Source organism: Neopelma chrysocephalum, unplaced genomic scaffold, assembly GCF_003984885.1.
Source record: "Neopelma chrysocephalum unplaced genomic scaffold, ASM398488v2 Primary Assembly neopelma1_67, whole genome shotgun sequence".
NCBI classification, from domain to species: Eukaryota; Metazoa; Chordata; class Aves; order Passeriformes; family Pipridae; genus Neopelma; species Neopelma chrysocephalum.
Window position 1 is genome coordinate 9,913,175 of NW_020897726.1, and position 24,711 is coordinate 9,937,885.

Below are 24,711 nucleotides of genomic sequence, written 5' to 3' on the forward strand. Positions count from 1 at the left end.
TGGGAGCAGCGGTGGTCTGCTGTCTTCCTCTGGGTCCCACGAGAGAGCCTCAAGGCTCTGAAACTCCCAGTTATATACTCTCCAGTTCAGGCAGGACTGCTCAGTCCCTCCCTCAGAGTAGGGAATTCCATAAAAGGGCATGCGGATGCTCAGTCCCTCTTCCATATAAGGGTATCAGAGCAGGGAATTCCATAAAAGGGTACAGGAACATCTTCCCACCTTGCAGGCCTCTACTGACAGCAGTTTTTGGGAAATGGCATGGAGGCTATAGAATACGCAGTTTTGGGTTACACCCATCCAGGGATGAATTGGTCCCAGCCGTTCTAACCAGGACAAGTGTGCTGGGGAATTTTCCCAGGAACTGGAATGCAATGGTCTATGCAAGGCAACTCTTAAAATGTTTCTTGGCATGAACTTGACCTGTTCCAGTTATCAATCTTCTCAAATAATTCGCAGGCTTGCTTTGGTAGCCAGAAGGATGCAGGGGCCATTCCCAAAAGACAGATTGCATGTGGCCATCCTGTTTCAAAGGCTAATACACTTCACAAGCATAGATGCAGCCTTTTTCCTCTCAGTGCTTCAAAATATTCTAGGTAGAATTAACTTATTAATATTGCCATACCTTTAGACTGTGGCCCTTACTACTGCCTTGATTATTACTGAAGTTATCTTGACAAACTGTTCTCTAACCAAACTTGTCAAACTAAGATGTATTTGTTTACTTTTTTTTTATTCCCAGATCCTCAAAGGTCTAAACTTGAAAGTTCAAACTGGGAAGACCATTGCTTTAGTTGGTTCCAGTGGCTGTGGAAAAAGCACTACTGTTCAGTTGCTGCAGAGATTCTATGATCCTGACCAGGGAGAAGTGAGTGTCTGTATGTGAGCTGCAAAAACTGAGAGCTATTAGGACAAGCATGAGTTTCCCATATTGACTGAATCTCGTTTTCTATTTGTGCTAAATTTGAGCATATGTCTGCATCATCTGTATTTCCACAATTTAAATTTGAAATGAAATATCTTCTCCTGTTGGCTTAACTTTGTTATTCTGTTCCTTCTTACAGTATTATGCCACAAATAGCAAATACCACAAGTCTTTTAATATATGCAAGATGTGAATTTAAAATAGTTTTTATCAACAGTTGATTTCTAAAATTCTGTACGCTTTTTTAAGCAAAGCACAATCTGACAATGTTCTGCTGTATTTTGCTTCCTTTTCAATGCATGTTAACTAAAACGTGGAGAGAATTTTCCTATTTCAAATGGTTGTTTGCTTGGCTAGTTTTTTTTCCTCTATCTGCTAACCCACAGCAAAAGTTTCCATCGTTACACTTCGTATGTATGTTTTATCACTAAACACTAAATCGAGTCAGTAAATGGTAAATACTTCTCATAAGAAATTTCCAAAGGAAAAAGAAGAGGGGGAAAATAAACCATATCTTTTTAAGGAAAATGTAGGTTTTATTTTTGATATTTCAAGAATGCTACTTAGTTGCTACTGCTAGTTAAAAGCAGGTAAACATTTTAAATATTAAACATTGAACTATCAGTGCATAATGTATCAGGGCGACTGTTATCGACATGTTTCTTAGTGTTTCTGTGGCTGGTCATTCCTACCCCCATGCCTGATTTTGCTGTGCCAATGTTCATATGACCACACTGCAAATTATCTAGGTTAAAAATAACTTTCCCTTTCTTTTTAGTCAACTTGGACTATTTCTTTGATCTGATGTAAAGCACAGCCACAGAGGCGATTTTGTAGCCACAGCTATGAGGGCAGCAAACTGACACAAGGGCGTGAGAACCGGGTAAAAAGTATGCAAAGAAGCTGGAAAAGTCTTAAGCCAGCTCAGATAGGATGGTTATTGGGGGAAAACAAACAGACCGAAAAACAAACAAACAAAAAACCACTCCACTACAACAACCAAAAAAAACCCCCCAAAAACCACCAAAACCCCCAATATCTTCTCTGTTTATGCTGCTCCTCACCATTTCCCAGCTTGTGCGGTGGATAGAAAAACTGTAGTTGTAGCTTCTCCCCCAACATAGTTTTCTACTAAAGAAAACATTTTTTTCTTTCTTGACCTTGTAGTTGATACTCAAGTCAAGTAATGGTAATTAGTTGCTTAATTAGGAACACAATGCATTTCCTCAACTTCTGTGACATACTCTTTTCCTCTTAGATTACCTTAGACGGTCGGGATATTCGGACACTTAACGTAAAGTGGCTACGAGAAAATATTGGGATTGTGAGTCAGGAGCCTGTTTTGTTTGCAACCACAATAGCTGAGAACATTCGCTACGGCAGAGAAGACATTTCTGATGCTGAGATTGAGCGAGCAGCCAAGGAAGCCAATGCTTTTGACTTTATATCTAGACTGCCTGATGTAAGTTCATTAAATCTTTTGAGTGTAAGAATGGAAGGTCCATTTAGACCGGTGTCCTGCTTCTGAGAAGGACAGCATGGAAATTTATGATACACTACAACTTCTCAAAATACTCTTATAGCCTTCAGCAGCTTTCAGTTTATGGAGTTTTTCAACTAGATATTGTACCTTTGGTTGCTCTCAAAGGACTTCTGCTGAAGTCTGGGAAAAAATGTCAATGCCTTAACTGAGGAGAAAGAGAGCTTCACAGCTATATTGCCATCCTTAATCATCTCATGAGGCATGGGAAGAGTTGGGCTTTTAAAGAGAGGGTCCAGAAATCCAAAACCCTTTGTCAGAAGCTGTCTGTACATTCAATAGCAAATTGGAGGAGTGACTGGACTTTGACTTACCACTTTAGAGTAAGTGGCACAGTCAGTAAGAACCAAGCAATGGCTCCAAGTGGGATGTCTCAGGTTCAGGAGGCAACTTTATAGGTCCTGGTTTGTCCCTGTCATTCCAACCCTTTTGGAAAGGTAGGCAGTCCTCAGTAAATACAGAGATGTCTTTTACAGGTTTTCCTGGAGAAAGCCCAGGGTTTGGAGCACTCTCTGAGTGAGCAAGAAAAAGATCATGTTTTTAAAGAACCGTAAGTTCAAAGTCAGGGACCTAAGTGTGCAGTGGGGGTAGGAGGGTTTGGCTAAGGGCTGGCTGGATGGATGTAATTCCATGTTTGCTCAAGTCACATAGATCAAGCTACCTCCTGTCTAGAAGCTGAGTATTTACATTGCACAGAGGAGTGAGGATTTCATTTGAGATGTCCCACAACTTCTGTTTTGTTATCTCCTTTCTCAGAAATTTAACACCATGGTAGGGGAAAGAGGGGCTCAGCTGAGTGGAGGACAGAAGCAGCGAATAGCTATTGCTCGTGCCCTAGCAAGAAATCCCAAGATTCTTCTTCTGGATGAAGCTACGTCTGCATTAGATACTCAGAGTGAATCCATAGTACAAGCAGCTCTTGATAAGGTAGGACTCATGTTACTGAAACTACCAGCTGCCATGAAAAGGTGCAAAAGCACTTAAGAAAAATGAATGTTTGATTTTCAGTGCAGGTTCCCAATGGAACTGAGGACACTGGAAAATAAAATTTGGATGGACGATCAATGTCAATGTTTTAACAGGGAGTTCGAACTATCAAAAATTTACATGGGAATCATGTTTGCTTTTTAGGATTTTTGGCTTTGCATTATTACTGATTACAAAGACACTTAGTCATGTGGAACTGCAACTTACATGACCTCCCCTCTCTTTCTCAAATAATAGTTGTTCATTTGCTGGTCAAATATTGATGGCATCTTATCGAGGCAAGGTATGAGGACCGAATAGCCTTTTTCAAGTAGATATATAGAAATTTATATGCGATATTCCTAGTATTTGTTCTTCATTGAATAGTTGCTTCATAATTTTCAGACAGCACTTGGGATTTAGCCATTTTCTTTCTTTTCAGAGACAGTGCAAACCTCAGGACAAAAGCAGAGCCAGTTACAAATACTTGAGTCTCTGCCCCATACCTCTTTTTCTCAGCCCCACAGCTCTAGGGTGGGTGCTGCTGTAGAGAGAGCTTGTACCCATGTCTCTGAGAAGCACACAATACCTTCCTCACAGCCCTCTTTCATCAGCAGTTTCCAACAACATGTAGTGCAATCTAAAGGCTTTGACTGAAAAAGAACTTCATGATTGTACTCTAGTGTTTTTTCTTTTGTTAATATTTATTTTAATGTACTTTTAAAAACCAAGTGAAAAATCCTGCTTTTCATTATAGTAGTTATGCAGAGAGATACAAATTACTAGTATGGCTCAAGGGAAGTACAGAATTTGCCATCTTCATTGCCAGTCAATTTAAATCTGAGGTAAAATGCAACTGTTTGTTATATTCTCATGATTCTACTGATATTAGTACTGAGGTAACATGTAGATGAAAAAATAATATATAATTTTTATATTCATGATATAATTGCTGCAGAATTTAACACTAAATGATTGATGCTTCAGACATAATTTAGCTTTCTTCTGCATGTTCTTTAATTTCATGATCAAATACTTACCTTTTCTAGAAGCTCATTGCTTCATTTAGTGCATTACAAAGAGGGAGGTCATTTAATTAAGTGGACTGTTCTGTATAGAATTCCTCATCTTTTGGCATGTTCCCAGAATACACCAAAATGAGCCTTGAATCATAACTTAATCATCTTTTCACAGCTTTTTGATAGTCCCCAAATGGAATTTCCAGATTTCAACGTCCCTGAGTGGAAAAAATGATGCTAATATTGTTCCTTATTTTTACAGCTGAAGAGCAGAGATATTAACCTCATGAGTGCTCCCTCTTTCTGGGCAGTCATGTACACCTGTTTGTAGTCTGCTCTTTTTCAGATAACTCTGAATCTTTTGAAGCATTTTGCTTACTCTGATCACAGCTCCCAGCTGCAGTGGTGAAGGCTCTAGGCATTAGGGCACAGGCATGAAAACTGCACTGCAGACCTCCTGTGACAGGCTTTCAGTGACTTGCATCAGATCCATGACAACTTGATGGCAGGCATAGGGGAAGACTTCAACTATCTGTGGAAGCATTCATCCACTACAGCTGCCTTCATCTTCTTCATGCCCCTGTTCCTGTGCCCATATGATGTAGCAAGTAACTTCCAGCAGGCCCCTAGACCACAGAGCATGCTTGTTGCATGAGGTCCCCTTGGATTTCTCCTCCTGCCTCCATGCCACCATCTGCTTCAGGCATCAGGGGCGAGGGAAGCCGACCTCTACAGCAGTTGCAACCTGGCATGTGCTACTTTGCTGCATGAGGACTGTGTGTACCACTGGTCTGCAGGAGGGAGCTGGAGAGGGGTGGAACATGTAAACTGCTGACTGGGACTTCAGCAGCTCTTTCTGCCAAATCCCAACAGGATTATTGTCAAATTGGCTTATTTCAAAAAACTGGGAAAGTGCTTTAGGGAGTAGCTCAAACCCATTTCTCACCCCAGTTGTGCTCCACTCCTCTGCACTTTGCTGCTTGTGAGAAATCATGCTGATGTTGTCCTTCCAAAAGTATGCATGGGCAGTATATAAAGAAAATATCCATTCTTTATATACTTGCTATCCTAGCTTTATTTTCAGAAAGATCTAACTGTTCTTACGGCATTTTCCCCTCATCCTTGCATACACGTGGAAACACTTTATGAGCACTTTAGCCCAAACAGTTCAAGTTTCATAAAAAGTCAAATAACCTTATAGTCTTTAATACCTGTGTTGCCTGTCTAAAAAGATTAATGTGGCTTTCTCTACCTAAATTAGTCAAATGAAAGTGTCCTTAGACTGCTAAACAAGGGACATGAAACCAGGAAAAAAAAATCTTTGCTTTTAGAAAAGAAAATTATTATTGAAACTTTGATTTTTATTTTATATTACAAATTAGTAAAATAACTTTGTTTTATTTCTGTGCTGTTTTCTTGCACATTTGTACGTTGATTTTTTTTTTTTTTTTTGGTGTTTCTGTAAGGCTCGGGCTGGACGTACCACCATTGTGATCGCTCACAGACTGTCTACCATCAGGACTGCTGACACTATTGCTGGTTTTGAGAACGGCGTCGTAGTTGAACAAGGAACACACAGTGAACTCATGTTGCAGAAGGGAGTCTACTACTCTCTTGTAATGCAGCAGGTAAGGGCAAATTTATTTATTTTCTTTCTCCATTTCACAAAGCTGTCAAATGATGGTAGGTGGAGCCGTTTCCTCTCTCTACTTCCTGCACGTTGTCCAGCTGGCGACTGCTCAGTCACTCCAGTCTGAGCACAGACAGAGAATTGCAATTCTTGGGGGGTTTACCAATAAGTGTTTCACACTTACATAGCCCAATATGTCAAAAACATAAGTGAGTTGAAGGCACAGACTACATAATTATGTGCTTAACCACAGAGGTGTTAGATTCCAGGTGGATTCCATAGACTGCTAAAGGAAAAGCGGAACAAAAAAATCAGGATCGAATAGTCTGCTCTTGCAGACTGAAATAATGTATCCTATAGGCAACACACAATCACACAATTAAAACAGCAGTATTCATGAGCAAAAAAAATTTACTCTTCCTTTTTTCTGCTCAAAATGCTTTATAATTGTATATCCTGAATTCTCACTAGGGTTATAGCAATGATGTTCAAGACGATGGCACATCAGAAGATAGTGAAGGCACAGAGGCTGGAGAATGTGAGGAAAACATAAATCTTGTGGAGGAGCTGACTCTTCAAGATCGCTTTGAAGAATCTGTGATCTCTGGCAGAGGCAGCATTCGAAGAAGATCCAGCAGATATAAGAGCACATCTAAGAAGTCCTTTGGAAAAAGGAAGAAAAAAAAGGAGCTGGAGGTTGGTATTAGAATTTCGGTTTAGAATTTTAATGATACCATAAACAAAAAACTAAAAAACAACAAAACCAAAAAGCACATAACTTTGACTACTTTTAAATAGCTGGCTGCCATGTAACCTTCACTCTGGTGCTATTACTGTCAGTACACACCAGACTGAGTATTTGTCCTAGGAATCTGGGGACAAGCACTTGTGTCTTACCAAAAATCTTCCTTTTAACACTACTGAGTTAGTGTGGAACTGGAGAAAACTTGTGCTATTAATTTGCCATGCTTCATACAATTAACTGTGTTATTTCACTATTATTGATGTTTCAATTCTATCTAATTAAAACTGGTTGTGCTCCCTGGTACACATAGTTGCAAATGTTGGCGAATAACGCTCTCCCTGGGGTGTGCATACCAAAATTCAAGGCACTTTGGAGTATCATACCACATTTATGTCAAACTTAAAAAAAGAATCAAAACTAATATTTTGAACAACATTTTAAATAAAAGATCCATTATTCTCTCTGTCTTAGTATATGCTCTGGTTCTAGAGGGTTTTTTCAGATAAACAGTTTAGTTGACAAATGTTATATATAGATAAAAGACATACAGGAAATTCAGGTTTTAGAAACAGAACTTTGTTTTGTCAAAGTTGAGTAAAACTTGCTAATGGCATCAGTAAGATCTGATTTCTAATAGATTCTGGATCAGACTTATGGTAAGCAGCTCAATAAACTTGATTTTGATTTTTTTCTATTTTGTATTACTTGAACTACAACTTTTTTTTTTTTCATGAAATGCATTGGAAGAGTTGTTTGCTGTATTTTGGTGGGTTTGGAGGTTTTTTTAATTTTTTTGACCTGACTTCAGGACTCTTGAAGTGAAGAAATAAAATCTAAATTCCAAAGTAAAACCATGAATCCTTTTAAACCTACGGCAGTTAAGATCTCATCTGTAATACGTCATCTGATTATTTAAAATATTTATGGAAGTTTTAGTATGTTTTTTACCTATGCATATTCCTTCTCACTAAAATATAGCTTCCAGCTAATACGTATTTCAAGTAGAACGAAGGAGCTGGATCCATTCCTATTATCACATAAGAAGTTATGCAACCTCAAAAGATACTTTTTGGCTCTGTATTAATACTGCTTAAGACCTCAGAGGAAGTAGTGGGTGTCTATGCTCAAGACCTCAATATTTATCACATTTAGAAAAAATTAAGGAGTCAAGCATCCAGCAGTTGTAATTATTTCAGAAAGATCAGCCCACTTTTATAGTTGAAGGTTAGCCACCCTCATTCAGCATCTGAAACATGGGATAAAATAACCAGGAAGCAAGAGCAACTTGCTTGTAATCCTGACTAATATTTTGTCTTCTTTCTGATGTTTTCACTTTTTGCTTTTCCAGAATTCCCCCTGTGGAGGCATAGGCACTTGAATAAATTTGTAAAGCAGGACAGGACATTTTTTGTACTTTCAAAGCAACTACAGGCTGACTCTTACATATGCCTCTTTCATGCTTTTGGTAATGATGCATAGGCTATAGTTTGCAAAAAAGAAAAATGACCTCTCTACCCAATTGTACCACTGCCAGCCCACTAGCATTTAGCTGAACTGGAGGAATCTCTTCTGTGCTCTGAACAGTGAGACTTTTAGTTCTTCAAAATGATTGCAGTGCTAGTTGCCATTCATGATGACCAGTCCTATTTGACTTTCAATTAACTGTCCTGGCCCTTCTCCCCTCACGACTTAGCCTTCTGTTAAGTTTTTTGCCTCCAAATTTTTACAGTGCAGTTGACATTCTAGGGTATGAAACACAAAGCAGCAGATCTCCAGCATGTTTGCTTGGTCTGAGTGCACAAAGAGGGCTTTCAGCTGCTTCCAAAGCCTAATGAGCACCCACTTTCTGGGGAATTTTATGTTCTGCAACTTTCTAAGGAAAACCTGAAGTTTTTTACTGATTCTTTTCTTCTTTTAGGAAGAAAATCTCCCTGATGTGCCTTACTCAAGAATCCTGGCTCTGAACAAACCTGAGTGGCTCTATGTACTGCTGGGAGTGATTGCTGCTGCTGTCATAGGTGGGGTCCATCCTGCATTTGCTGTTATATTTGGAAAAATCATTGGGGTAAGTTTTTTGGCTCTTGTCTTTTCGGTTTTTTTTGGGGGGGTGGTTAGGGTGCTTCAGGTTTTGGGTTGGTTTGTTTTTCTTTGGGTTTTGGTTTTTTTGGCAAATGGATGTTGCAATCCTGAGCTTCCCTCATGCTCAACCACTCAACCAGCTCTTCCTCTGTAAGTCTCTGGATGGGTTTAACTTGTATAAATGAATCCATTGCAAAATGTTAAAGGGTTCCTCTAGAGGCACAGTGTGGTGGAACTGCATCTGACTAGCACAGGAGAGGAGGATCATTGATGGAGCTGAGGTAACAAATTAGTGTGATGTAGGTTAAATGGAAATCTGGACTGTGTCCTGGTCCTTAAACAGAAAGTTGACTGCAGACTGATTTCAAGATCCAGAATACTTGCTAAGAGAAATTAAAGTAGACAAGCTTCTTGAGATGAAGGCTGGTTTATGTAACTGACACTCGTCTACGTACTCATTTTTGTGGTTTGTTTTTATTTTTCTTGCATAGGCTTTTCAAGAAAGAGATCCAATAAAAAGGAGTGAAAATACTTTGGTGCTTTCTTTGATGTTTCTTTTACTTGGAGTGATTATCTTAGCAGCATACATAATCCAAGTAAGTGTCACTACACTGAAATGTTAAAAGTTCTTAATTCCCCGTGAGGCTGCAGATGTAATTCATGTCAATGCAGTCTGAGAAGCAAAAAACCAATCAGAGCTTAAAAAATATATACAGAAGTGCCAGTTCTCTCTGAGATATGTGGGGGTTTTGGTTATGTTTACTTAAAGATATATGTCTGTATTTGCTGTTGGTTTAAATAAGCCACTGAAGGCAATGTGAATTCAGCATGATTGAAATCAAAGCTGAGGATCTGCCCTTAAAAGTCAAAGTTAATACTGACATTTCTCACTGACAGTCTATAGGTTCTTGCCAAAGTAAGTATAAAATAGACTCCTTCCATAGCAGACAGTGCTTTCCATACCATCAAGTAAACTCCATTTGCTGTCCTCTTACAACGTCTTTACAGATTTCAGGAAATACCTTGTGCCCATTGATGTCCATATCATAAAATCCATGGTATGACTTCTGTGAGAGAATGTCTCTGGTCGCAGTCAAGAGTAGGGAGCCCAATGACTGGATTAGGTTGATTTATCTTGTAGTGCTGGTGGGGCATAGGAATAAGGTATTACAATGAAGCTCCTGCCTTCCTTGACACGTTGCTCTCTTTCTGCGGGAAAACAGAGTTTTATGTTCCAGGAATGTGAAGGATGCTTTTCCTAGGATGAATGTATATTCACAGGGGGTTGTAGGAGGCTTTTTGGTGTAATTGCTTTTGTTGTGCGGATTTATTAACAGAGTTACTGCACCAGATGAGAAAATATGACTCTTTTTGCTCCCCCAGGGATTCATGTTTGGGAAGTCTGGAGAAATGCTAACAATGAGACTGCGCTCTTTGTCCTTCAGAGCATTGCTTCAGCAGGTATGAATCACGCAGCTAGGGTATCAAGAGAACCAGGTGTCCTTTGAAGACTGTTATAAGGTCCACGTGTGGTCTGGAGAAAAGAAAACAAAAGCATGTCTCTTCTACCACTAGCTTGGGAAAAAGTACGACTCTCCTGGAAATGTCTTAATCCATGTGCAATTCGACTGAGTGCTGCTACTGCAAGTAGTTTAATTTTGTAGGAGTGTCATTGCAAACATGCATATTTCTGGCATGCTAATATGCACACAGTATGCAGCTATCTGTGTGTGCAAGGATGACTAGAAAAGTTTAACTTTGCTTGGGTGGTTGTGATACAAGTATATAATATACAGATGTAAGTCTAATCCATTTAATTATTTATATTTAGATCTACATAATGTAATCTATAGCAAATAAAAAATCTGTTAATTTTTACTGGGAAAAAAATCAAATTTCCCTATTACCCATGAGAAGAATGAAGTTATTTATGTTAAACCCTTCCTGTTAAATAGTGCAATTTTGTTATTTGCATAGAAGTTTTGAGAATCACAGAATTCTCATCCTGTAATAATCATGTGAATATGTAACTTGGCACTCCACACACCCGCTGGGGACAAGAACCTGTGTGTTCGTAGAAAAATCTGAAAGGGACTAGGAGACAATAAATTGGTGTGGAAAAAACTACCTGCTGTAGCCTTTGGAGGTAAAAGGGTCTCATGTTCTTTCAGTATGTACAAATCCTTTTGGGTCCCTTCCAACTCAGGATATTCTATGATTCTATAGTTGATGGAATAGGTAATTCATAAGGTAATTCATTCAATAGGTAATTCATATTTAACCTCTTCAGGTCCAAGGAATGTCTTGAGTAAAAGGGATTTATAATAAAAGTTTCTAAATAGGCACATTCAGAAAAACATCACAGCCAATAACACTTCAATTGTGAACAATTAGATGTTCTCAAAAGAATAATGCTTTTTAAGCTTTTTCTTTTAGTTCACTTGGAAATGCTAACTACAGAGAAAGAATATTCAGTTAGTCATCATGACGTGTACTTTCATGTAATTTTTGAAAGAAAACTAAGTGTCTTTTCTTACAGGATATTGGATGGTATGATGATCAGAAAAATGCTGTTGGTGTTCTGCTAACTCGTCTTGCTACAGATGCTTCCCAAGTCAAAGGGGTATGTTGATTCTTTTTTAAGATATTTTTTTCCTTAGAAATATTAATTGTGATTGGCAAGGGACACAGGATTATTTCAGAACACAAGGTAGTAAATCTACCCTACAGACTGGCAGGTGCATTTACATTGTGTGCTGCAAACACATTGGATTTCCCAGCTGATAATTTATGAGAACTATCAAAAATCCAGCAGATGTTCATGTACCTTTCATGTCCCCCCCGCAAGTCTTTAAGCTAAGTAGGTAATAACTGTAGACCATTTCACCATGCAAAGTGAAATCTGCATATGTGCTTGGCCCACAGTCATTGGACCCCAGGTTTTTACACCTTATAATGGGTGTCACCTGAGTGCCATAAAGAGGTTTGCACCTGCAGACCGTTACTGACCTCAATGAAGAGAATTGTTCTTCCCATCCCCACAAAATGTGCTTCACAAAAAAATGACCAAACAGTAAGAAATACCCTGGCATTAATAAAGAACACCAGGGAAGCGTATGACTAAAGGCACTGGTATGGGAGAGCTGGCCATTGGACACTGGTAGGAGAATATGGCAAATTCTGTACAATTCCTCCAACTGCTCGCCTCATCAGCAGAGCCTGACAATCTGCCCAACATCTCTGTGTATTCCCTTCTCTTTTGGGGGTGGGGACAGGGTAGTGGAAATCACTGCAGGACTTGAGGGGTAAAGTTTACTAGTTTACTTTAAGATGTCTTTTTTTTATTTTTTCCCTTAAAATTTGTACATTAAAAAAATCCTTTAATCCTTACATTTTTCAGTCTCCAGAGACTTTTGTTTCTCTTGTCATCCTTCATTATGGGCTTGCAGTGAGAAAAGAGTCTTTGACAAAATTTAGTCATTTTCATCTTTTAAAAGTTTGTTTGTTTCAGTGGTACTGAACTATATCACCCTGTCAGAGCAGTAGAAAGGAGGGGTGCACATGGTCCCCTACTACACAAAGCACCTAAGGGCATGTACAGCTGTTGTTTTCTCTGGAGTGCTACAGTGTCAGTAAGTCAGTACCATGCCTCATGCTGCACTGGCTGAAGTTTCCAAATCCATCTTTATGTGCAACTCCTAGAACATGTGGCAAAAATTCACCTTGGCATTAGTTTAGTTATTACTATTTTAAATTTTATTGAACAAGAAAAGCCTTTTCAGGGCAGGAAAGTCTTTGGCAAAAGCAAGAGGACTATTTGCTTCCTGCCCAAGGATTTTTGTTTTTTTCCATCATGCCAAATTTTGGAAGATGAACTATTTCCACAGGGCTGTTTGCAGAACTTTTTTCTGCAGATCAGAGCCCACCCAGATGCTGGATGCTAATCATCTCTCATCTTAAAAAGTTTTTGATGAAAAGGTTACACGGGCTGGGAGGAGATGGGAGTTCTTCAGTAGTAGTTAATCTTTCCTACTCATTATCCCAAAGAGATAAAACATTTCTGCAGTGGCCAAATTCAGATTTTTTTTTTTTCTCTGAGGACCCAACTACAGTGCAGCAGTTGAGAACTTGAGGATGAGTATTTTCCGCCACCATTAGTGTGGTGGGTCAATGGATGGTTGTTGTTAGAATCAAACCCCTGTTGCCTAATGCCGGAGACCCAACCACCAACTTGCCTTACTGTGACAGTGGTCACAGTGTCCCATGCCTTGCGTAGTACATGAAGTCCCAGATACATAATTCGTTAAACTACTGTCGTGACCAACTCTTTAGACTACTTTAACATCCCTTGAAGGCCTGAACGCTGGCAGGTATGAAGAATGTCTAGGAATGCTTACGTAAGTAGGTGCATAATGTCCATGCATGCTACCACACACAGTTTCGTTTTCCAGTGGAACCTTTGGCCTTGACTATAAACCAATTTGAAGTGGTGACATAAGTAACAAAAGGAAAAATCTAATGACAAATATTTGGGGGGTTTCTGGGGTTTTCTTAGGCAACTGGAAGCCGACTTGCACTGATGACTATGACTGTCTTTACCCTTGTGACTGCCATCATTATTGCATTTGTTTATGGCTGGCAGCTAACTCTGCTTATCCTGGCCTGCATTCCTTACATTATTGTTGCAAATGCTGTGAGTGCTAAGTCCATGTCTGGTCATGCCGCAAAAGATCAAAAAGCTTTGGAAGAGGCCGGAAGAGTAAGTTCTTCATTTTAACTACAGGGTTATGGTGTGAGATCAGTTTTAAGGACAACATTGTAGTTATATTATAGCTGACTCAACTGTCCAAGATAAATGAAGGGGAAAGAGGGGACAGGGCAGGGTGGGGGTTGAGAGGAATGTTTATACATCTTCAAGGAAAGCAAAACATAGATAACACTAACCATCTGTAAATTAGGCAATAGAAATGCATTTGAAAGCCTCCACAGGGGATTTCTGGGTAGTGACAGCTGAAGCAGTAGAATCCCCAGCACTGGTGTGCCTTGTGCCTGGGGTGAGCAGTGTAGCTCTGCGCTGCTCTGCTCCAGGGGACCCCTCGTGGCCTAGTGGTTAGGATGCGGCACTCTCACCACTGCGACCCAGGTTCGATTCCTGGTCCCCCGGGCAGATGGAGCTCGTTAGCCCTGTAAGGCCATCCATCTCTGAGAAGGTCACTCTAAACAAACCTACGTCCTGAGGACCTCACTGCCATTGTCCAAGCTTGCTTGGCCCCGGCAGATGAACCTTAGGATTAAAGGGTGGGCTCAGTTCAGTGCATGCTGTGTCTCACCTAAAAAAAAAAAATCCATTGCGCAGGCTTGAAAGGTAAAAGACCTTTCCCAAAAATCTTCATTCGCGAAGACTGGCCATACTTGATACTTGCTCTGCTGCAGCCAGAAACATTGCATCTTTGATACCTTTTTATTCTATAATAGAGGCAAACCATTAATGCACTCAAGAGTTTCAGAGTATTGTCTTCATTCACCCAAAAGAGCTTTTCCAGGAGACAGAAGTAGTCTGTGCAAAAGAGCAAGCTGTAGCCAGATGACTGATGTTGGTCCTTATTTTATTAAATTGGGTTTAATTCATCAGGACCACAACCCGTGCGTTAAAGCAGATGCTGCTGAATGCTTCCTTCATGCTGGTCCAAGGTTCTGAACTCAAATATAGTGTTGGCTTCAGCCCCCACCATGTCTCACAGCTATGGAGGGAATAATTTCATTGCTTGGGGCTTTCCTTCACCTGGGAATAGACATCAACCTCCTCCCTTATGCAAGCACTTTCTGATCTAAAATAATAAATGCTAGAGAAGAGATCAAGTGTTTAGGAGATATGTTGTAGATTGCAGTTGTAAGGGATTACGTCATATTTGTTTTATCTCTCCATTTAGATTTCAACAGAATCGGTTGAAAACATAAGAACTGTAGCTTCACTGACCAGGGAAGAAGCATTTTATGAAAAATATGTTACTAGTTTGAATGGTCCATATAGGTGGGACTCTTTTTTCTTTAATGATTCTTTCTTAGTACACTTTACACTGAATATATGTTACAGAATATTGTGTTTGCATGTGTATGCCTACAATATAGGACATATGGTCACTCCATTTCAGTGTATTGAAGTGGATACATTGATACTACTGAACTCAGGAACTGACAGTTCCACCACACACTTTATAATATAAATCAGTTTTATTCCCCTCATATGACTTTGAAACCTTGAAATGAACTTCATATGTTTCCCTAGTTTGGCCTGCTACATCCCACTGACTTGTTTTCACTGAAATGAATTGAATCACCAGGGATGTAAGATTTTTCTAGCTCCATTTTACTTAAACAAAATAGCCCAAAATCCCATTGTTTCTTTACTCCTCCGAATAACTAATGTAAAGAAAGGTATTGAAAAAAATGTATTGCAACCTGTCCTCAGCCAAAATGCTGTTAAAATTCAATGTCTGGTGAACTGGTAATAGCCCAGATTTGGCCAGGATGCTAGGCTGAACTGTCACAGGTCTCTGATTTGCAGCTCAGACTAGAAAGATTTCCTCTTCCTCAGAGAGCATCCTAAACAATGAGGGCAGAGAGTGCTCCAGACTCTGATTCAGTGCGTGTTCAACTAGTTACACAAAATGAATCTTCTCCAGAGGGATGGATTGAAAAATAGAGGCTTAGTCTGAATCCCTGTGGGGATACCCAGCCACATGGCCCCTCTCTGAATCAGGATGAGAGGTCTCTCTGCTCAGATGGGAGGACCTGGCACAAGTCTGCAGGTGGCTCTTAGGCCGAGCTGGAGCCTGCTTGTTTCCTTAATAAAATGGGTCATATGGGGTAGTTATTAATTTATTTTATTTTACCTGTTTTAGTGACCTGACCTGCTATAAAAACAAAGGAAGGGGATTCAAATTAACATAACTGAGGATTAAGGATCTCATTGCTTTCTGTGCTAAGGGCAGTTCTGTGTCGTGAAGGAGGGGGCACTAAGGGTCTGGCAGAGGTTGTTGTGAATGCATATGTGTTCTGGGCTGATTTGTTGTGTTTTCAGGGGGTGAGCTGTATTGCTTGAAAACTTTAATCCAGAAGTCTGGGTATCTCCCAGTATCTGCTGTTTCTCTTTTATGAGTTATTTATGGAAAGTGTCTTTCTTTATCAGGGATTCTCTGAAAAAAGCCCCTTTGTATGGATTTAACTATGGAGTAGCTCAAAGCGCAGAGTACTTTATTAATGCTGCAGTCTTCAGATTTGGGGCGTGGCTCATTGCTAACTGTCTGACCAACTTTGAAAACGTATTTATGTGAGTATACTTTATAAAATGTAAAAACCCCAAAATCAGTACATGGGATAGTGATTTCAGTGCATGGAAATTATTTTATCAAATTACAGAGGTAACAGGGCATAGAGATTCAGGAATTCAGTCTGGTTGAGAGCATTCTTTGTGCATAAAGGCTGTTTTGGGGAAAGGTGAATATTTGGGCAGTGAAGCAGCGAGAGTGAGCAGCAAGCTCAGCACACCTACTCTGGAGAAGCCTTTGGCCTTTGAGTTCCTTTGAGGCAGAGGGCATTACATAGAGAAGTGACGTGATACCACTGTTCATCTATAAAGTAGCTGTGGGAACAAATAGAACTACCTAGTACTGGGTGACATTCTAGGGGGTGAGGAACTCCAGAAATGTCATAACCTAAAGATGCTAAAAACTTTATCCTGAACGTTTGCTTTACACACGAGGAAATGAATAAATTGTTCTCCCTGAAATTAATTGTGCTTTGTCTTTTGCCTTTTAGAGTCTTTTCTTCTGTCATATTTGCAGCTATGAATGTTGGTCAGTCTGCTTCTCTGGCACCAGACTATGGCAAAGCTAAAATGTCAGCCAAAAAAATCTTTCAACTTTTGGACAGAAAACCTATAATTGACAGTTACAGTGAAGAAGGTGAAAAATTGGTAAGCATTGGGGGTATTCTGGCTTGGGGTTTTGGGGGATTTGGGGATTTTTTTGGATTTGGTGGAGGAGGTGTTTTGGGGGAGTCTTTTTTTCAGAAAAGATGTTGTAACAAACTAAATTAATGTTTTGTTTTCTGCAATTGTATTCATAGCTTCATAGTTTTTAGGGTGTCACAAAGGATGACAAAGTTAGGGTGACCTAATAGTGGCCATCTAGTACCTGAAAGGAGCCTACAAGAAAGATGGGAAGAGATTTTTTACAAGAGTGACAGGACAAGGGATAATGGCTTCAAACTGAGAGAGAGGAGGTTTATATTAGATGCTAGGAAAAAATTCTTACTGTGAGGGTGGTGAGGCACTGGAAGAGGTTGTCCAGAGAAGCTGTAGGTGCCCTATCCCTGGAGATGTTCAAGGCCAGGCTGAGCAACCTGTTCTTGTGAAAGCTGTCCGTGTCCATGGCAGGGAGATTGGAAGTAGGTGATTTTTAAGGTCCCTTCCAACCCAGTCTGTTCTGTGATTCTATGAAAAGACAGATGTTATATAAGATAGTGCTACTTACTCATTATTTCTGAGTTTCGGTAAAAAAGTGTGTAGCCTGTAAGGTAGTTTTTCTCTAAATAAGCAAAAAAATACTTTTCATTCTACTGACCGACATCTTAAATGGTTTCAGGAAAACACTGGTAAATGTCAATTCCAGTAAAAGTTGTGTTGTCTTTGTACGAGTTTATAGGAGAAATAAAATACAAATGCATTATTCTACTTTGTAAATGAGAGACTAGTTCCTTTAGAGACAGAACAGTTTTGCCAGAATCCATCCTATTCAAACGGTGGAAACTCTTACAAGTAAAAATGTGCTCTTGTGAAGTCAAAGTGAACTTAATGAATAATTTGTTTTGCTATAAAGTTGGGGAGGGAATGACACAATAAGGAAAAACCAACAATAATGACAAGTAAAAAACCCAAAGCATACTCAAAAAATCCCCAGAAAGCCTCACCTTTAAAACAAAATTGTCATTAGGGAGGCTGACCTCAGCACTTGTCAAATTTCTGCATGAAATGCTTTCAATTTATATGTTCTGGAAGGATTATATTTGCACATCCAGGTTCATCTAAGTTTAAAATTAACTTAAAATTAACTGGTAGGTTTTAGATGGTAGCCTCTACTTAGGAAGCCATAATCCAGTTTCTGTAACTTTAAGCTTATGTACAGGATTTTCAGCCTTTAAAATTCTCAGCACGCTCACATACCTTCTTGAAACAAGGTTCTCTGGCACAAACATTGAAAGACTTGGCAGAAGGTTTCCAATAAAATAAAGCTTAAGTGAAAGCATTTCTAGTATAGACTGGACTCGAATACCAGTGATGCCTGTGACATCAGCAAAGCAAAGCTTTGAGCCTGTTAAATTAGGTCATCGCTTGCTGTGAGAGCATTGTACCAGTGATGCTGCAAGTATGTACATAGGGCTGGCTCATACGTCAAAGAACAGGAGAGGCAATAGTCTTAGCTTGTGCCCCCTTTCTTTCACTTGTCCTTAAATATCAGCCTGGCTAGAACAGATAGTTAACAACTATCACATCTTTTTAAAGCACAGCTTGTCCTCCATGCCCATGAATTACCTACCAAAGAATTTAACTCTGCTGTCTTAATCTCTGATTTTGACCTTGTGTTACATTCACTCAAATTGTGCTACCTCTGCAGTGTGATATCAGGAAAGCAAATGACATAGTTTATATCATAAATAGAAGAGCCTCAACTAAATGTGTTAGAAATCAAAAATACAAATGTTGTTTATTTGTCTATCGATATTCTTTTCAAAGGTGAAGTGAAAAATAGGTACAAGACATGCAGAAAACTCCTTCTTCATAAGGATCTAGTGACTTACATCTACAGATCATTGTATAAGTAGTACTATGTTCATTTCAATACGCAATTTTAAAAGAACTTCAAAAGCTCTTTTGAAAACACCCTCCCAAACTTTCTCAGTTCTCTCACTTTAATAAAAAAAGTCTTAACAAGTGTTATAGTTAAAGCTAGTAAACATTAATATGAGCATGTGAACTCTCTCCTGCTTTTCAGAGCCATTTTGAAGGCAACATTGAATTCAGAAACATCCATTTTGTATATCCAACAAGGCCAGAAGTTCAAGTTTTGCAAGGACTCAGTGTGAAGGTTAACAAAGGACAGACTCTTGCATTAGTAGGAAGCAGCGGCTGTGGAAAAAGCACATCCATTCAGCTCTTGGAGAGATTTTATGACCCCGTGGAAGGACAAGTGGTAAAAATAGACTTGTGTGGCTATGAGTAACAATTAAATCTACAGGACTCTTTATCTTCCAAGGTTTCATAGGCATTTGACAATCCTGGCAGTATCTCTGTTAGGATGACCTTTTTTAGAGGTGTAGATTACTGAGTCTGTGGCTCCAGTGCAGCTGTAGACAAACCCAAAACCCCTGTCATTGCCTGCCTTGTGCATTTGCCCACATGTAGCAGCTCCAGCACCCATGTTGGCACGGTGTGCAGGCTCAGGGCACAGATCTCATCAGAGAAAGGAATGACTATGTGAGACTGCATTACCTCCCCAAAGCTGCTCACACCCTGGTCACACATGGCCATAACATTTATGTCTCTTGCTTGTCAGTGTGTAAATTTTCTTGCTGATATGAATTCACAAATTAGGGGCATAGATACATGCTTCAGGTAACACAAATGTAATCTCATATAGATGTTACTATGTCACCATCAGAAAGTGACAATGGGCATGTTAATGCAATCCCTGTAATGGGCATAGAAAGTCCAAAGAAACCTCCTTGGAGGTTGTAAGATTAAGGTAAAGGCCTTCAGCTGACAATATTATTGTTGTGTTCAGCTTCTTAAGGGACGGGCTTTCCCGTGAGCTTCCTGGTGGTCAGTAGGGCTGAAAGGACTGCAAGAACAGCCTGTGATCTGCATGTTGTTTCCATCTGCTGGGAAATGGAAGCAAACCCACACAAAATTAAAAACTAATGAAAGGAAATGAATTCATCTATTCTGCTGGTTTTTTTCCTCTTTGCATGCAAAAAACTGACTTGATTTCATCGGGGAATCTAACATGTAATGGGCTTCCTCTTACAATTCATGTTTCCTGTTTACAGTGTATATCTGTGGATGAGCTCTGTAGCCAGCTTGGCATCATGTTTCTGTTGCTTTTTTCTAGCTAGCAGATGGATTTGATACCAGATCACTGCATTTACAATGGCTGAGGTCCAGACTGGGCCTGGTATCACAGGAGCCCATTTTGTTCGACTGCAGCATTGCCGAAAACATTAGTTATGGAGACAACAGTAGGGTGGTTAGTCAGGAGGAAATTGAAGAAGCAGCTAAGGCAGCAAATATTCATGCCTTCATTGAAAAACTGCCAGAGGTAAGAGGCAGTGATCTTCTCTTCACAGTGTGATAATCAGATTTTTGGAATGATATGGAGAAATATATGTAGTGCTCACTTACATAGATAAATTAACAATGCACACTTTCGTTTCCCTTAATAAGAAAAAGTATAGAATTTATGTTTTAAGATGTCACTGTCTTTCAAGCTGAAAACCCTTTTTAGTTTGTTAAAAAAAAAAGCCTATATTTCCAGAATATAGTGGTAGACAAAGCAGAATATTTGGGGGGGGCATAATTTTTTAATATATTTTTCCTTTGACAGCAGGAACTTCTCAAGTTACTCTGAGAAAGAAATCTTATTTTTCTAAAATAATTTAGTAAATGAAGTGGTCTATTTCTAATTGAAGGGACATGCACAGGAGCATTTCTTGATAAATTCAAAGGGGCAATAAATCAGAAGTGAATGACATGACATTTGACCTTCATGCCTGCCAAGAATTTGGCTCTAACAAGGAAAAATGCTTTGATAGTTTGTTTTCACTGTAGTTCTGTGTATCTGGAAATGATGTAATGATGCTGAAAAATATTTAGTCTTCATTATGACTAATGATGCTTAGGATTCTTTATTCACAAGCAATGCAAGATTAAGTTCTTCATGTATATAGTAAGCATTAAATCTCCAGTTACTCTTATGATCATATGCTCTGTGGACACCTCAATTCTGTATCACTGCCAGTACCATTCAAGATATATGCCACTTTTTGGAGGAATAAATTTTCAGACTGGGTATAAATGTGTGTGGCTGTCTATATAACTGCTTATACTAAAGATGTTTATAAAGTCCTAGCTTTATTAAAGCCACTTGCACTAACCTTTTCTTTCAAGATGGAAATAACTAATAACTTATAGCCAAGCATAAAATTTTACTTTTCTAATCTTCCTTCTGTAAGAGTATTCACAGGTGATCTTTTCTATTTTTCAACATCCAGAAATATAATACCCAGGTGGGTGATAAAGGAACACAACTTTCTGGAGGTCAGAAACAAAGAATAGCAATTGCTCGTGCTCTTATTCGTAATCCTGCCGTTCTGCTTCTGGATGAAGCTACCTCTGCTCTTGACACAGAAAGTGAAAAGGTGAGTAATGATTATTTTGTAAAATATTTGTCTATGCCCCATGGCTAACTGATTTCTATAGAATGAAATCAAAGCACACAGGTTACAAATGCTCAACTGTGAAACAACAGGGCAGGTGTGTCATGGTAGCTTTTCCACCTGAAAGTTGTGAAGTGAACTACACTGGGAAGTTGTGCACATCTACTAAATAAAGTAGAAAAAACACCATGTGGAGCTGATTCTCCTCAGTTGTCTTCCTATTAGCTGTATTTGATGGTAAATATTGAATTTGTGTTCTAAGTGATGCTAGATGACCGAGAACCCACTTCTCTGTGTCTCATGCTTGTTTGATCAGGCTCACTGGCCCTAGTGAGAAACCCTGTTGAGTTAGGGTCTCCTGTATGCACTGACTTGTGTATCTGTGGGAGATATATTCAAGTGATAACACAGAGCGAGAATCAAATGTAGTTCCATGACGAGTTAAGACTTTCCAGATGCTAACAGCATTTTCATGATATCTGTATGCAGATTGTCCAGAAAGCTCTGGATAATGCCCGACAAGGTCGAACCTGCATCGTCATTGCTCATCGCCTGTCAACCGTGCAGACAGCAGACATCATTGTGGTGATCCAGAACGGCAGGGTGGTTGAGCAGGGCACCCACAGCCAGTTACTAGCAAAGGAAGGACACTACTATGCCCTTGTAAATGCACAAGTCTCTAATTAGTACTACTTACAGAGGTTTAAAATTTATTTTTTTAAATTTTTAATTTAATTTAAATTTATTTTATTTTTTCATGGGAAGACATGAAAAGCTGTGCAGAGGATTAACATTGGCTGTGCCTGTGCTGATGGAACAGGGACTGTGTGTTGCAGCCTGGTTGTTGCATCCAGTGTAGACCTTGACCCATGCACCCAGGGGGATGAGCAGTGCATACTCACAGAAGGTTCACAGGGCAGTCCTAGTGCTGAGCAGCTTGGGGTGTCATGAGATTTGGAAGAAGCCAGACCTGAATTAGTCTCACCCACACCACAGCTTAGGTGGGCACCCTGCTCTTGCTGCCCCCCCAAAGCCTGGCCCATGCCAGCTGCCATGGACCAAGGCAATATCAGTGCGATAGTGATTAAACAGCAAGCTGATGCTTGTGCTTGCCCTTTGGGTTTCTTCACCAGCCAGATACAGTTATGAAGTCATCTGAAGTTAAAGGTGACTGTCAATTCTTACTGACAACTGAGATTCCAAATAAAAGCATTTGTATTAAGTTTAAAGAGAAGGGGATGGATATGTGGGTTTGTGGGTTTTTTCCTCACTTTAGGCCACATTTCTGGTCTGACTGTACTTCACACATTTCTTGGAGATTCAATATTGTATTTCAGACAATCATTGTAACAGTTACAAGCTTTCCATATCAAGATAAACTGATATAAAAGATACCATTGTTTTGCTGAGTATTTTTCAAATGCTGACCCAACAAAGTTTAACTGTTCTTTGCATCCATTATGATAATTTCGGAAGTCTTGTGGGGGAGCTGAGATAGCTTCTTTTGGAGTGGACACATGTCAGCCATACAAATAACTTTTCTTTAAAAAAAAAAAAAAGTGGTTTTCAATCTGAGATCTTTTATTTTGAATAGACATGGTGCTTAGGGACATGGTTTAGGGGTTTCAATAGTGTCAGGTTAAGAGTTGGACTTGACAATTTAAAGGGTCTCTGACAATCTGAATGATTCTATGAATAATTTTAAAGATTGTTTGAGGTGTTGGCAAAACCTGTTTACTCATGTCCTTTAATAATTGGTTATTCCTCAGGGTGCTACAATACATCCTTTAACAGTTGAAGAATATATACTGTGTAGTCAGAGTGACTCAGCAGCTGGGTTTTTTTGGCTGGTTAAACCCAATTGCAGCATTTTAATTTTCCAAGGCTTTGCACGTGGCTTTGGGTTAGGATTTATGGCCTGGAGCAACCTGCAGCACTTCATAATTTCCAGATTGCAGCAAACAAAACTTACAGTAATTGCTATCTCCTTTCTTCATTTCTATTATTTTCCGGCATCAGGGTCTGTGAGGGGAATAAAACACTCAAAAGAAAAACAAATTCTGATCTCAGGTTTGCCAAAATAAAGATAGTTGCTCTCCCTCACAGTTTTTCTCAGGGACTGTTTCAAGAGGAGTTTTCATTCATTCAGGCAGCCCTCTCGTGATTTCTTCAATTTCTTGTGATAGGCAGATACTACAGAACTGCTGCCCTTATAACATTCCCCATTACCTAATGTGGGCTCCAATTAAATCCCTTTTCCCTGTTTTGTTTCTGCACTGGAGTTAAAATTACAAGCACTAGATTTTGATTCTCAGTTTTGAAAATAAAAAAGAGAAGTAACTTCAGCATATGCTGTATCCACTACTTTCCTTAGTAGTGGGTGATTTTTCCCCAGTCCCCTCTCTCAGGCCACCTGCTTGCAGCAGTGCCAAGTGGACAGGCATGTGTGGTGGTCCTGGACCAGGGAGAAGGTTTCCTTTCATGGTACCAAAGTTGCTCCCTGCTCATGGTGACCTCGAGGCAGAATAAGAGAACTATCAAACCAGTTTACAGCTCTTAGGCACCTTGAGGATCTATGGATTGTTCTAGGATCCCTAAGGATCAGGCTGGATGTTACTCGTGGAGGTTGAGGCCCAGTAAGATCCTCAGAGTGGGGAACTGTTTCCACTGTGTATTATTGGGAAGCGCCAAAAGAATGGGAAGTGGTAATGAGAAAGGGAATTGGGCAAAAATCACCCCGGCACACACTTGTCACGTGATGGTCACGTGTTGTCCATGTGCTGGGCCCACCTGCAGCACCAGGGCTGAGGAAGTGGGCATCTGCCCTGGCCCCGCAGCAGGGAGAGAGTTCCCTCTCATGGTGCCAAAGATATTACCTGCTCATGGTGACCCTGAGGCAGAATGAGAACTTTTGGAGAAGTAAAGTAATTTTGTACTTTTTTGGGTAGGTGAATTTGTGAATAACAAATCTTTGTACTATTGCGATTCATTATGATCTGTCACAGTAATGAGTAAGATGAAATAAGAAATAAATTTAAATATATAAATAGAGGAGATAAAAGTCACTAGGCTCTGTAACATAATGAGTCCTCTAATGTCAGGGGCTAGTTAACAGAGCATCTCTGTGGAAAATACTGTGTTCACATCCATGCAGATAATGGTGACAAATCCAGAACATGCTTGCTTCCCCCCTGGTTGGAATTACTTACTAGCTCTGGGGCAAGAGGAGGGAGGAAATATGCACTATTTGATCTGGAATGCTGGAAGAGCTGCAGTATGGTCAGCCTAGAAAAATAAGTTCTGTGAACTGCGTTTCCC

The 24,711-nt window shown here is 39.7% G+C and overlaps 1 protein-coding gene across 2 annotated transcripts in view; it reads left to right on the top strand.

Annotated features, from left to right (window-relative positions):
• Positions 1-22,787, top strand: part of ABCB5 (ATP binding cassette subfamily B member 5) — a 35,994-nt gene extending 13,207 nt beyond the window's left edge. For both annotated transcript variants that reach the window (XM_027684697.1, XM_027684695.1), the window contains 18 exons: positions 740-865; positions 2,181-2,384; positions 3,219-3,389; positions 5,914-6,075; positions 6,549-6,773; positions 8,741-8,887; positions 9,393-9,497; positions 10,285-10,362; positions 11,441-11,524; positions 13,457-13,660; positions 14,832-14,932; positions 16,091-16,231; positions 16,720-16,876; positions 18,954-19,151; positions 20,070-20,276; positions 21,229-21,375; positions 21,883-22,108; positions 22,144-22,787. In XM_027684697.1, coding sequence (XP_027540498.1) covers positions 740-865; positions 2,181-2,384; positions 3,219-3,389; positions 5,914-6,075; positions 6,549-6,773; positions 8,741-8,887; positions 9,393-9,497; positions 10,285-10,362; positions 11,441-11,524; positions 13,457-13,660; positions 14,832-14,932; positions 16,091-16,231; positions 16,720-16,876; positions 18,954-19,151; positions 20,070-20,276; positions 21,229-21,375; positions 21,883-22,080 — 2,655 coding nt within the window. In that variant the 3' untranslated portion in view covers positions 22,081-22,108; positions 22,144-22,787. The remainder of the gene's footprint in view (positions 1-739; positions 866-2,180; positions 2,385-3,218; positions 3,390-5,913; positions 6,076-6,548; positions 6,774-8,740; positions 8,888-9,392; positions 9,498-10,284; positions 10,363-11,440; positions 11,525-13,456; positions 13,661-14,831; positions 14,933-16,090; positions 16,232-16,719; positions 16,877-18,953; positions 19,152-20,069; positions 20,277-21,228; positions 21,376-21,882; positions 22,109-22,143) is intronic.
• The last annotated feature ends 1,924 nt before the right edge of the window (positions 22,788-24,711 follow it).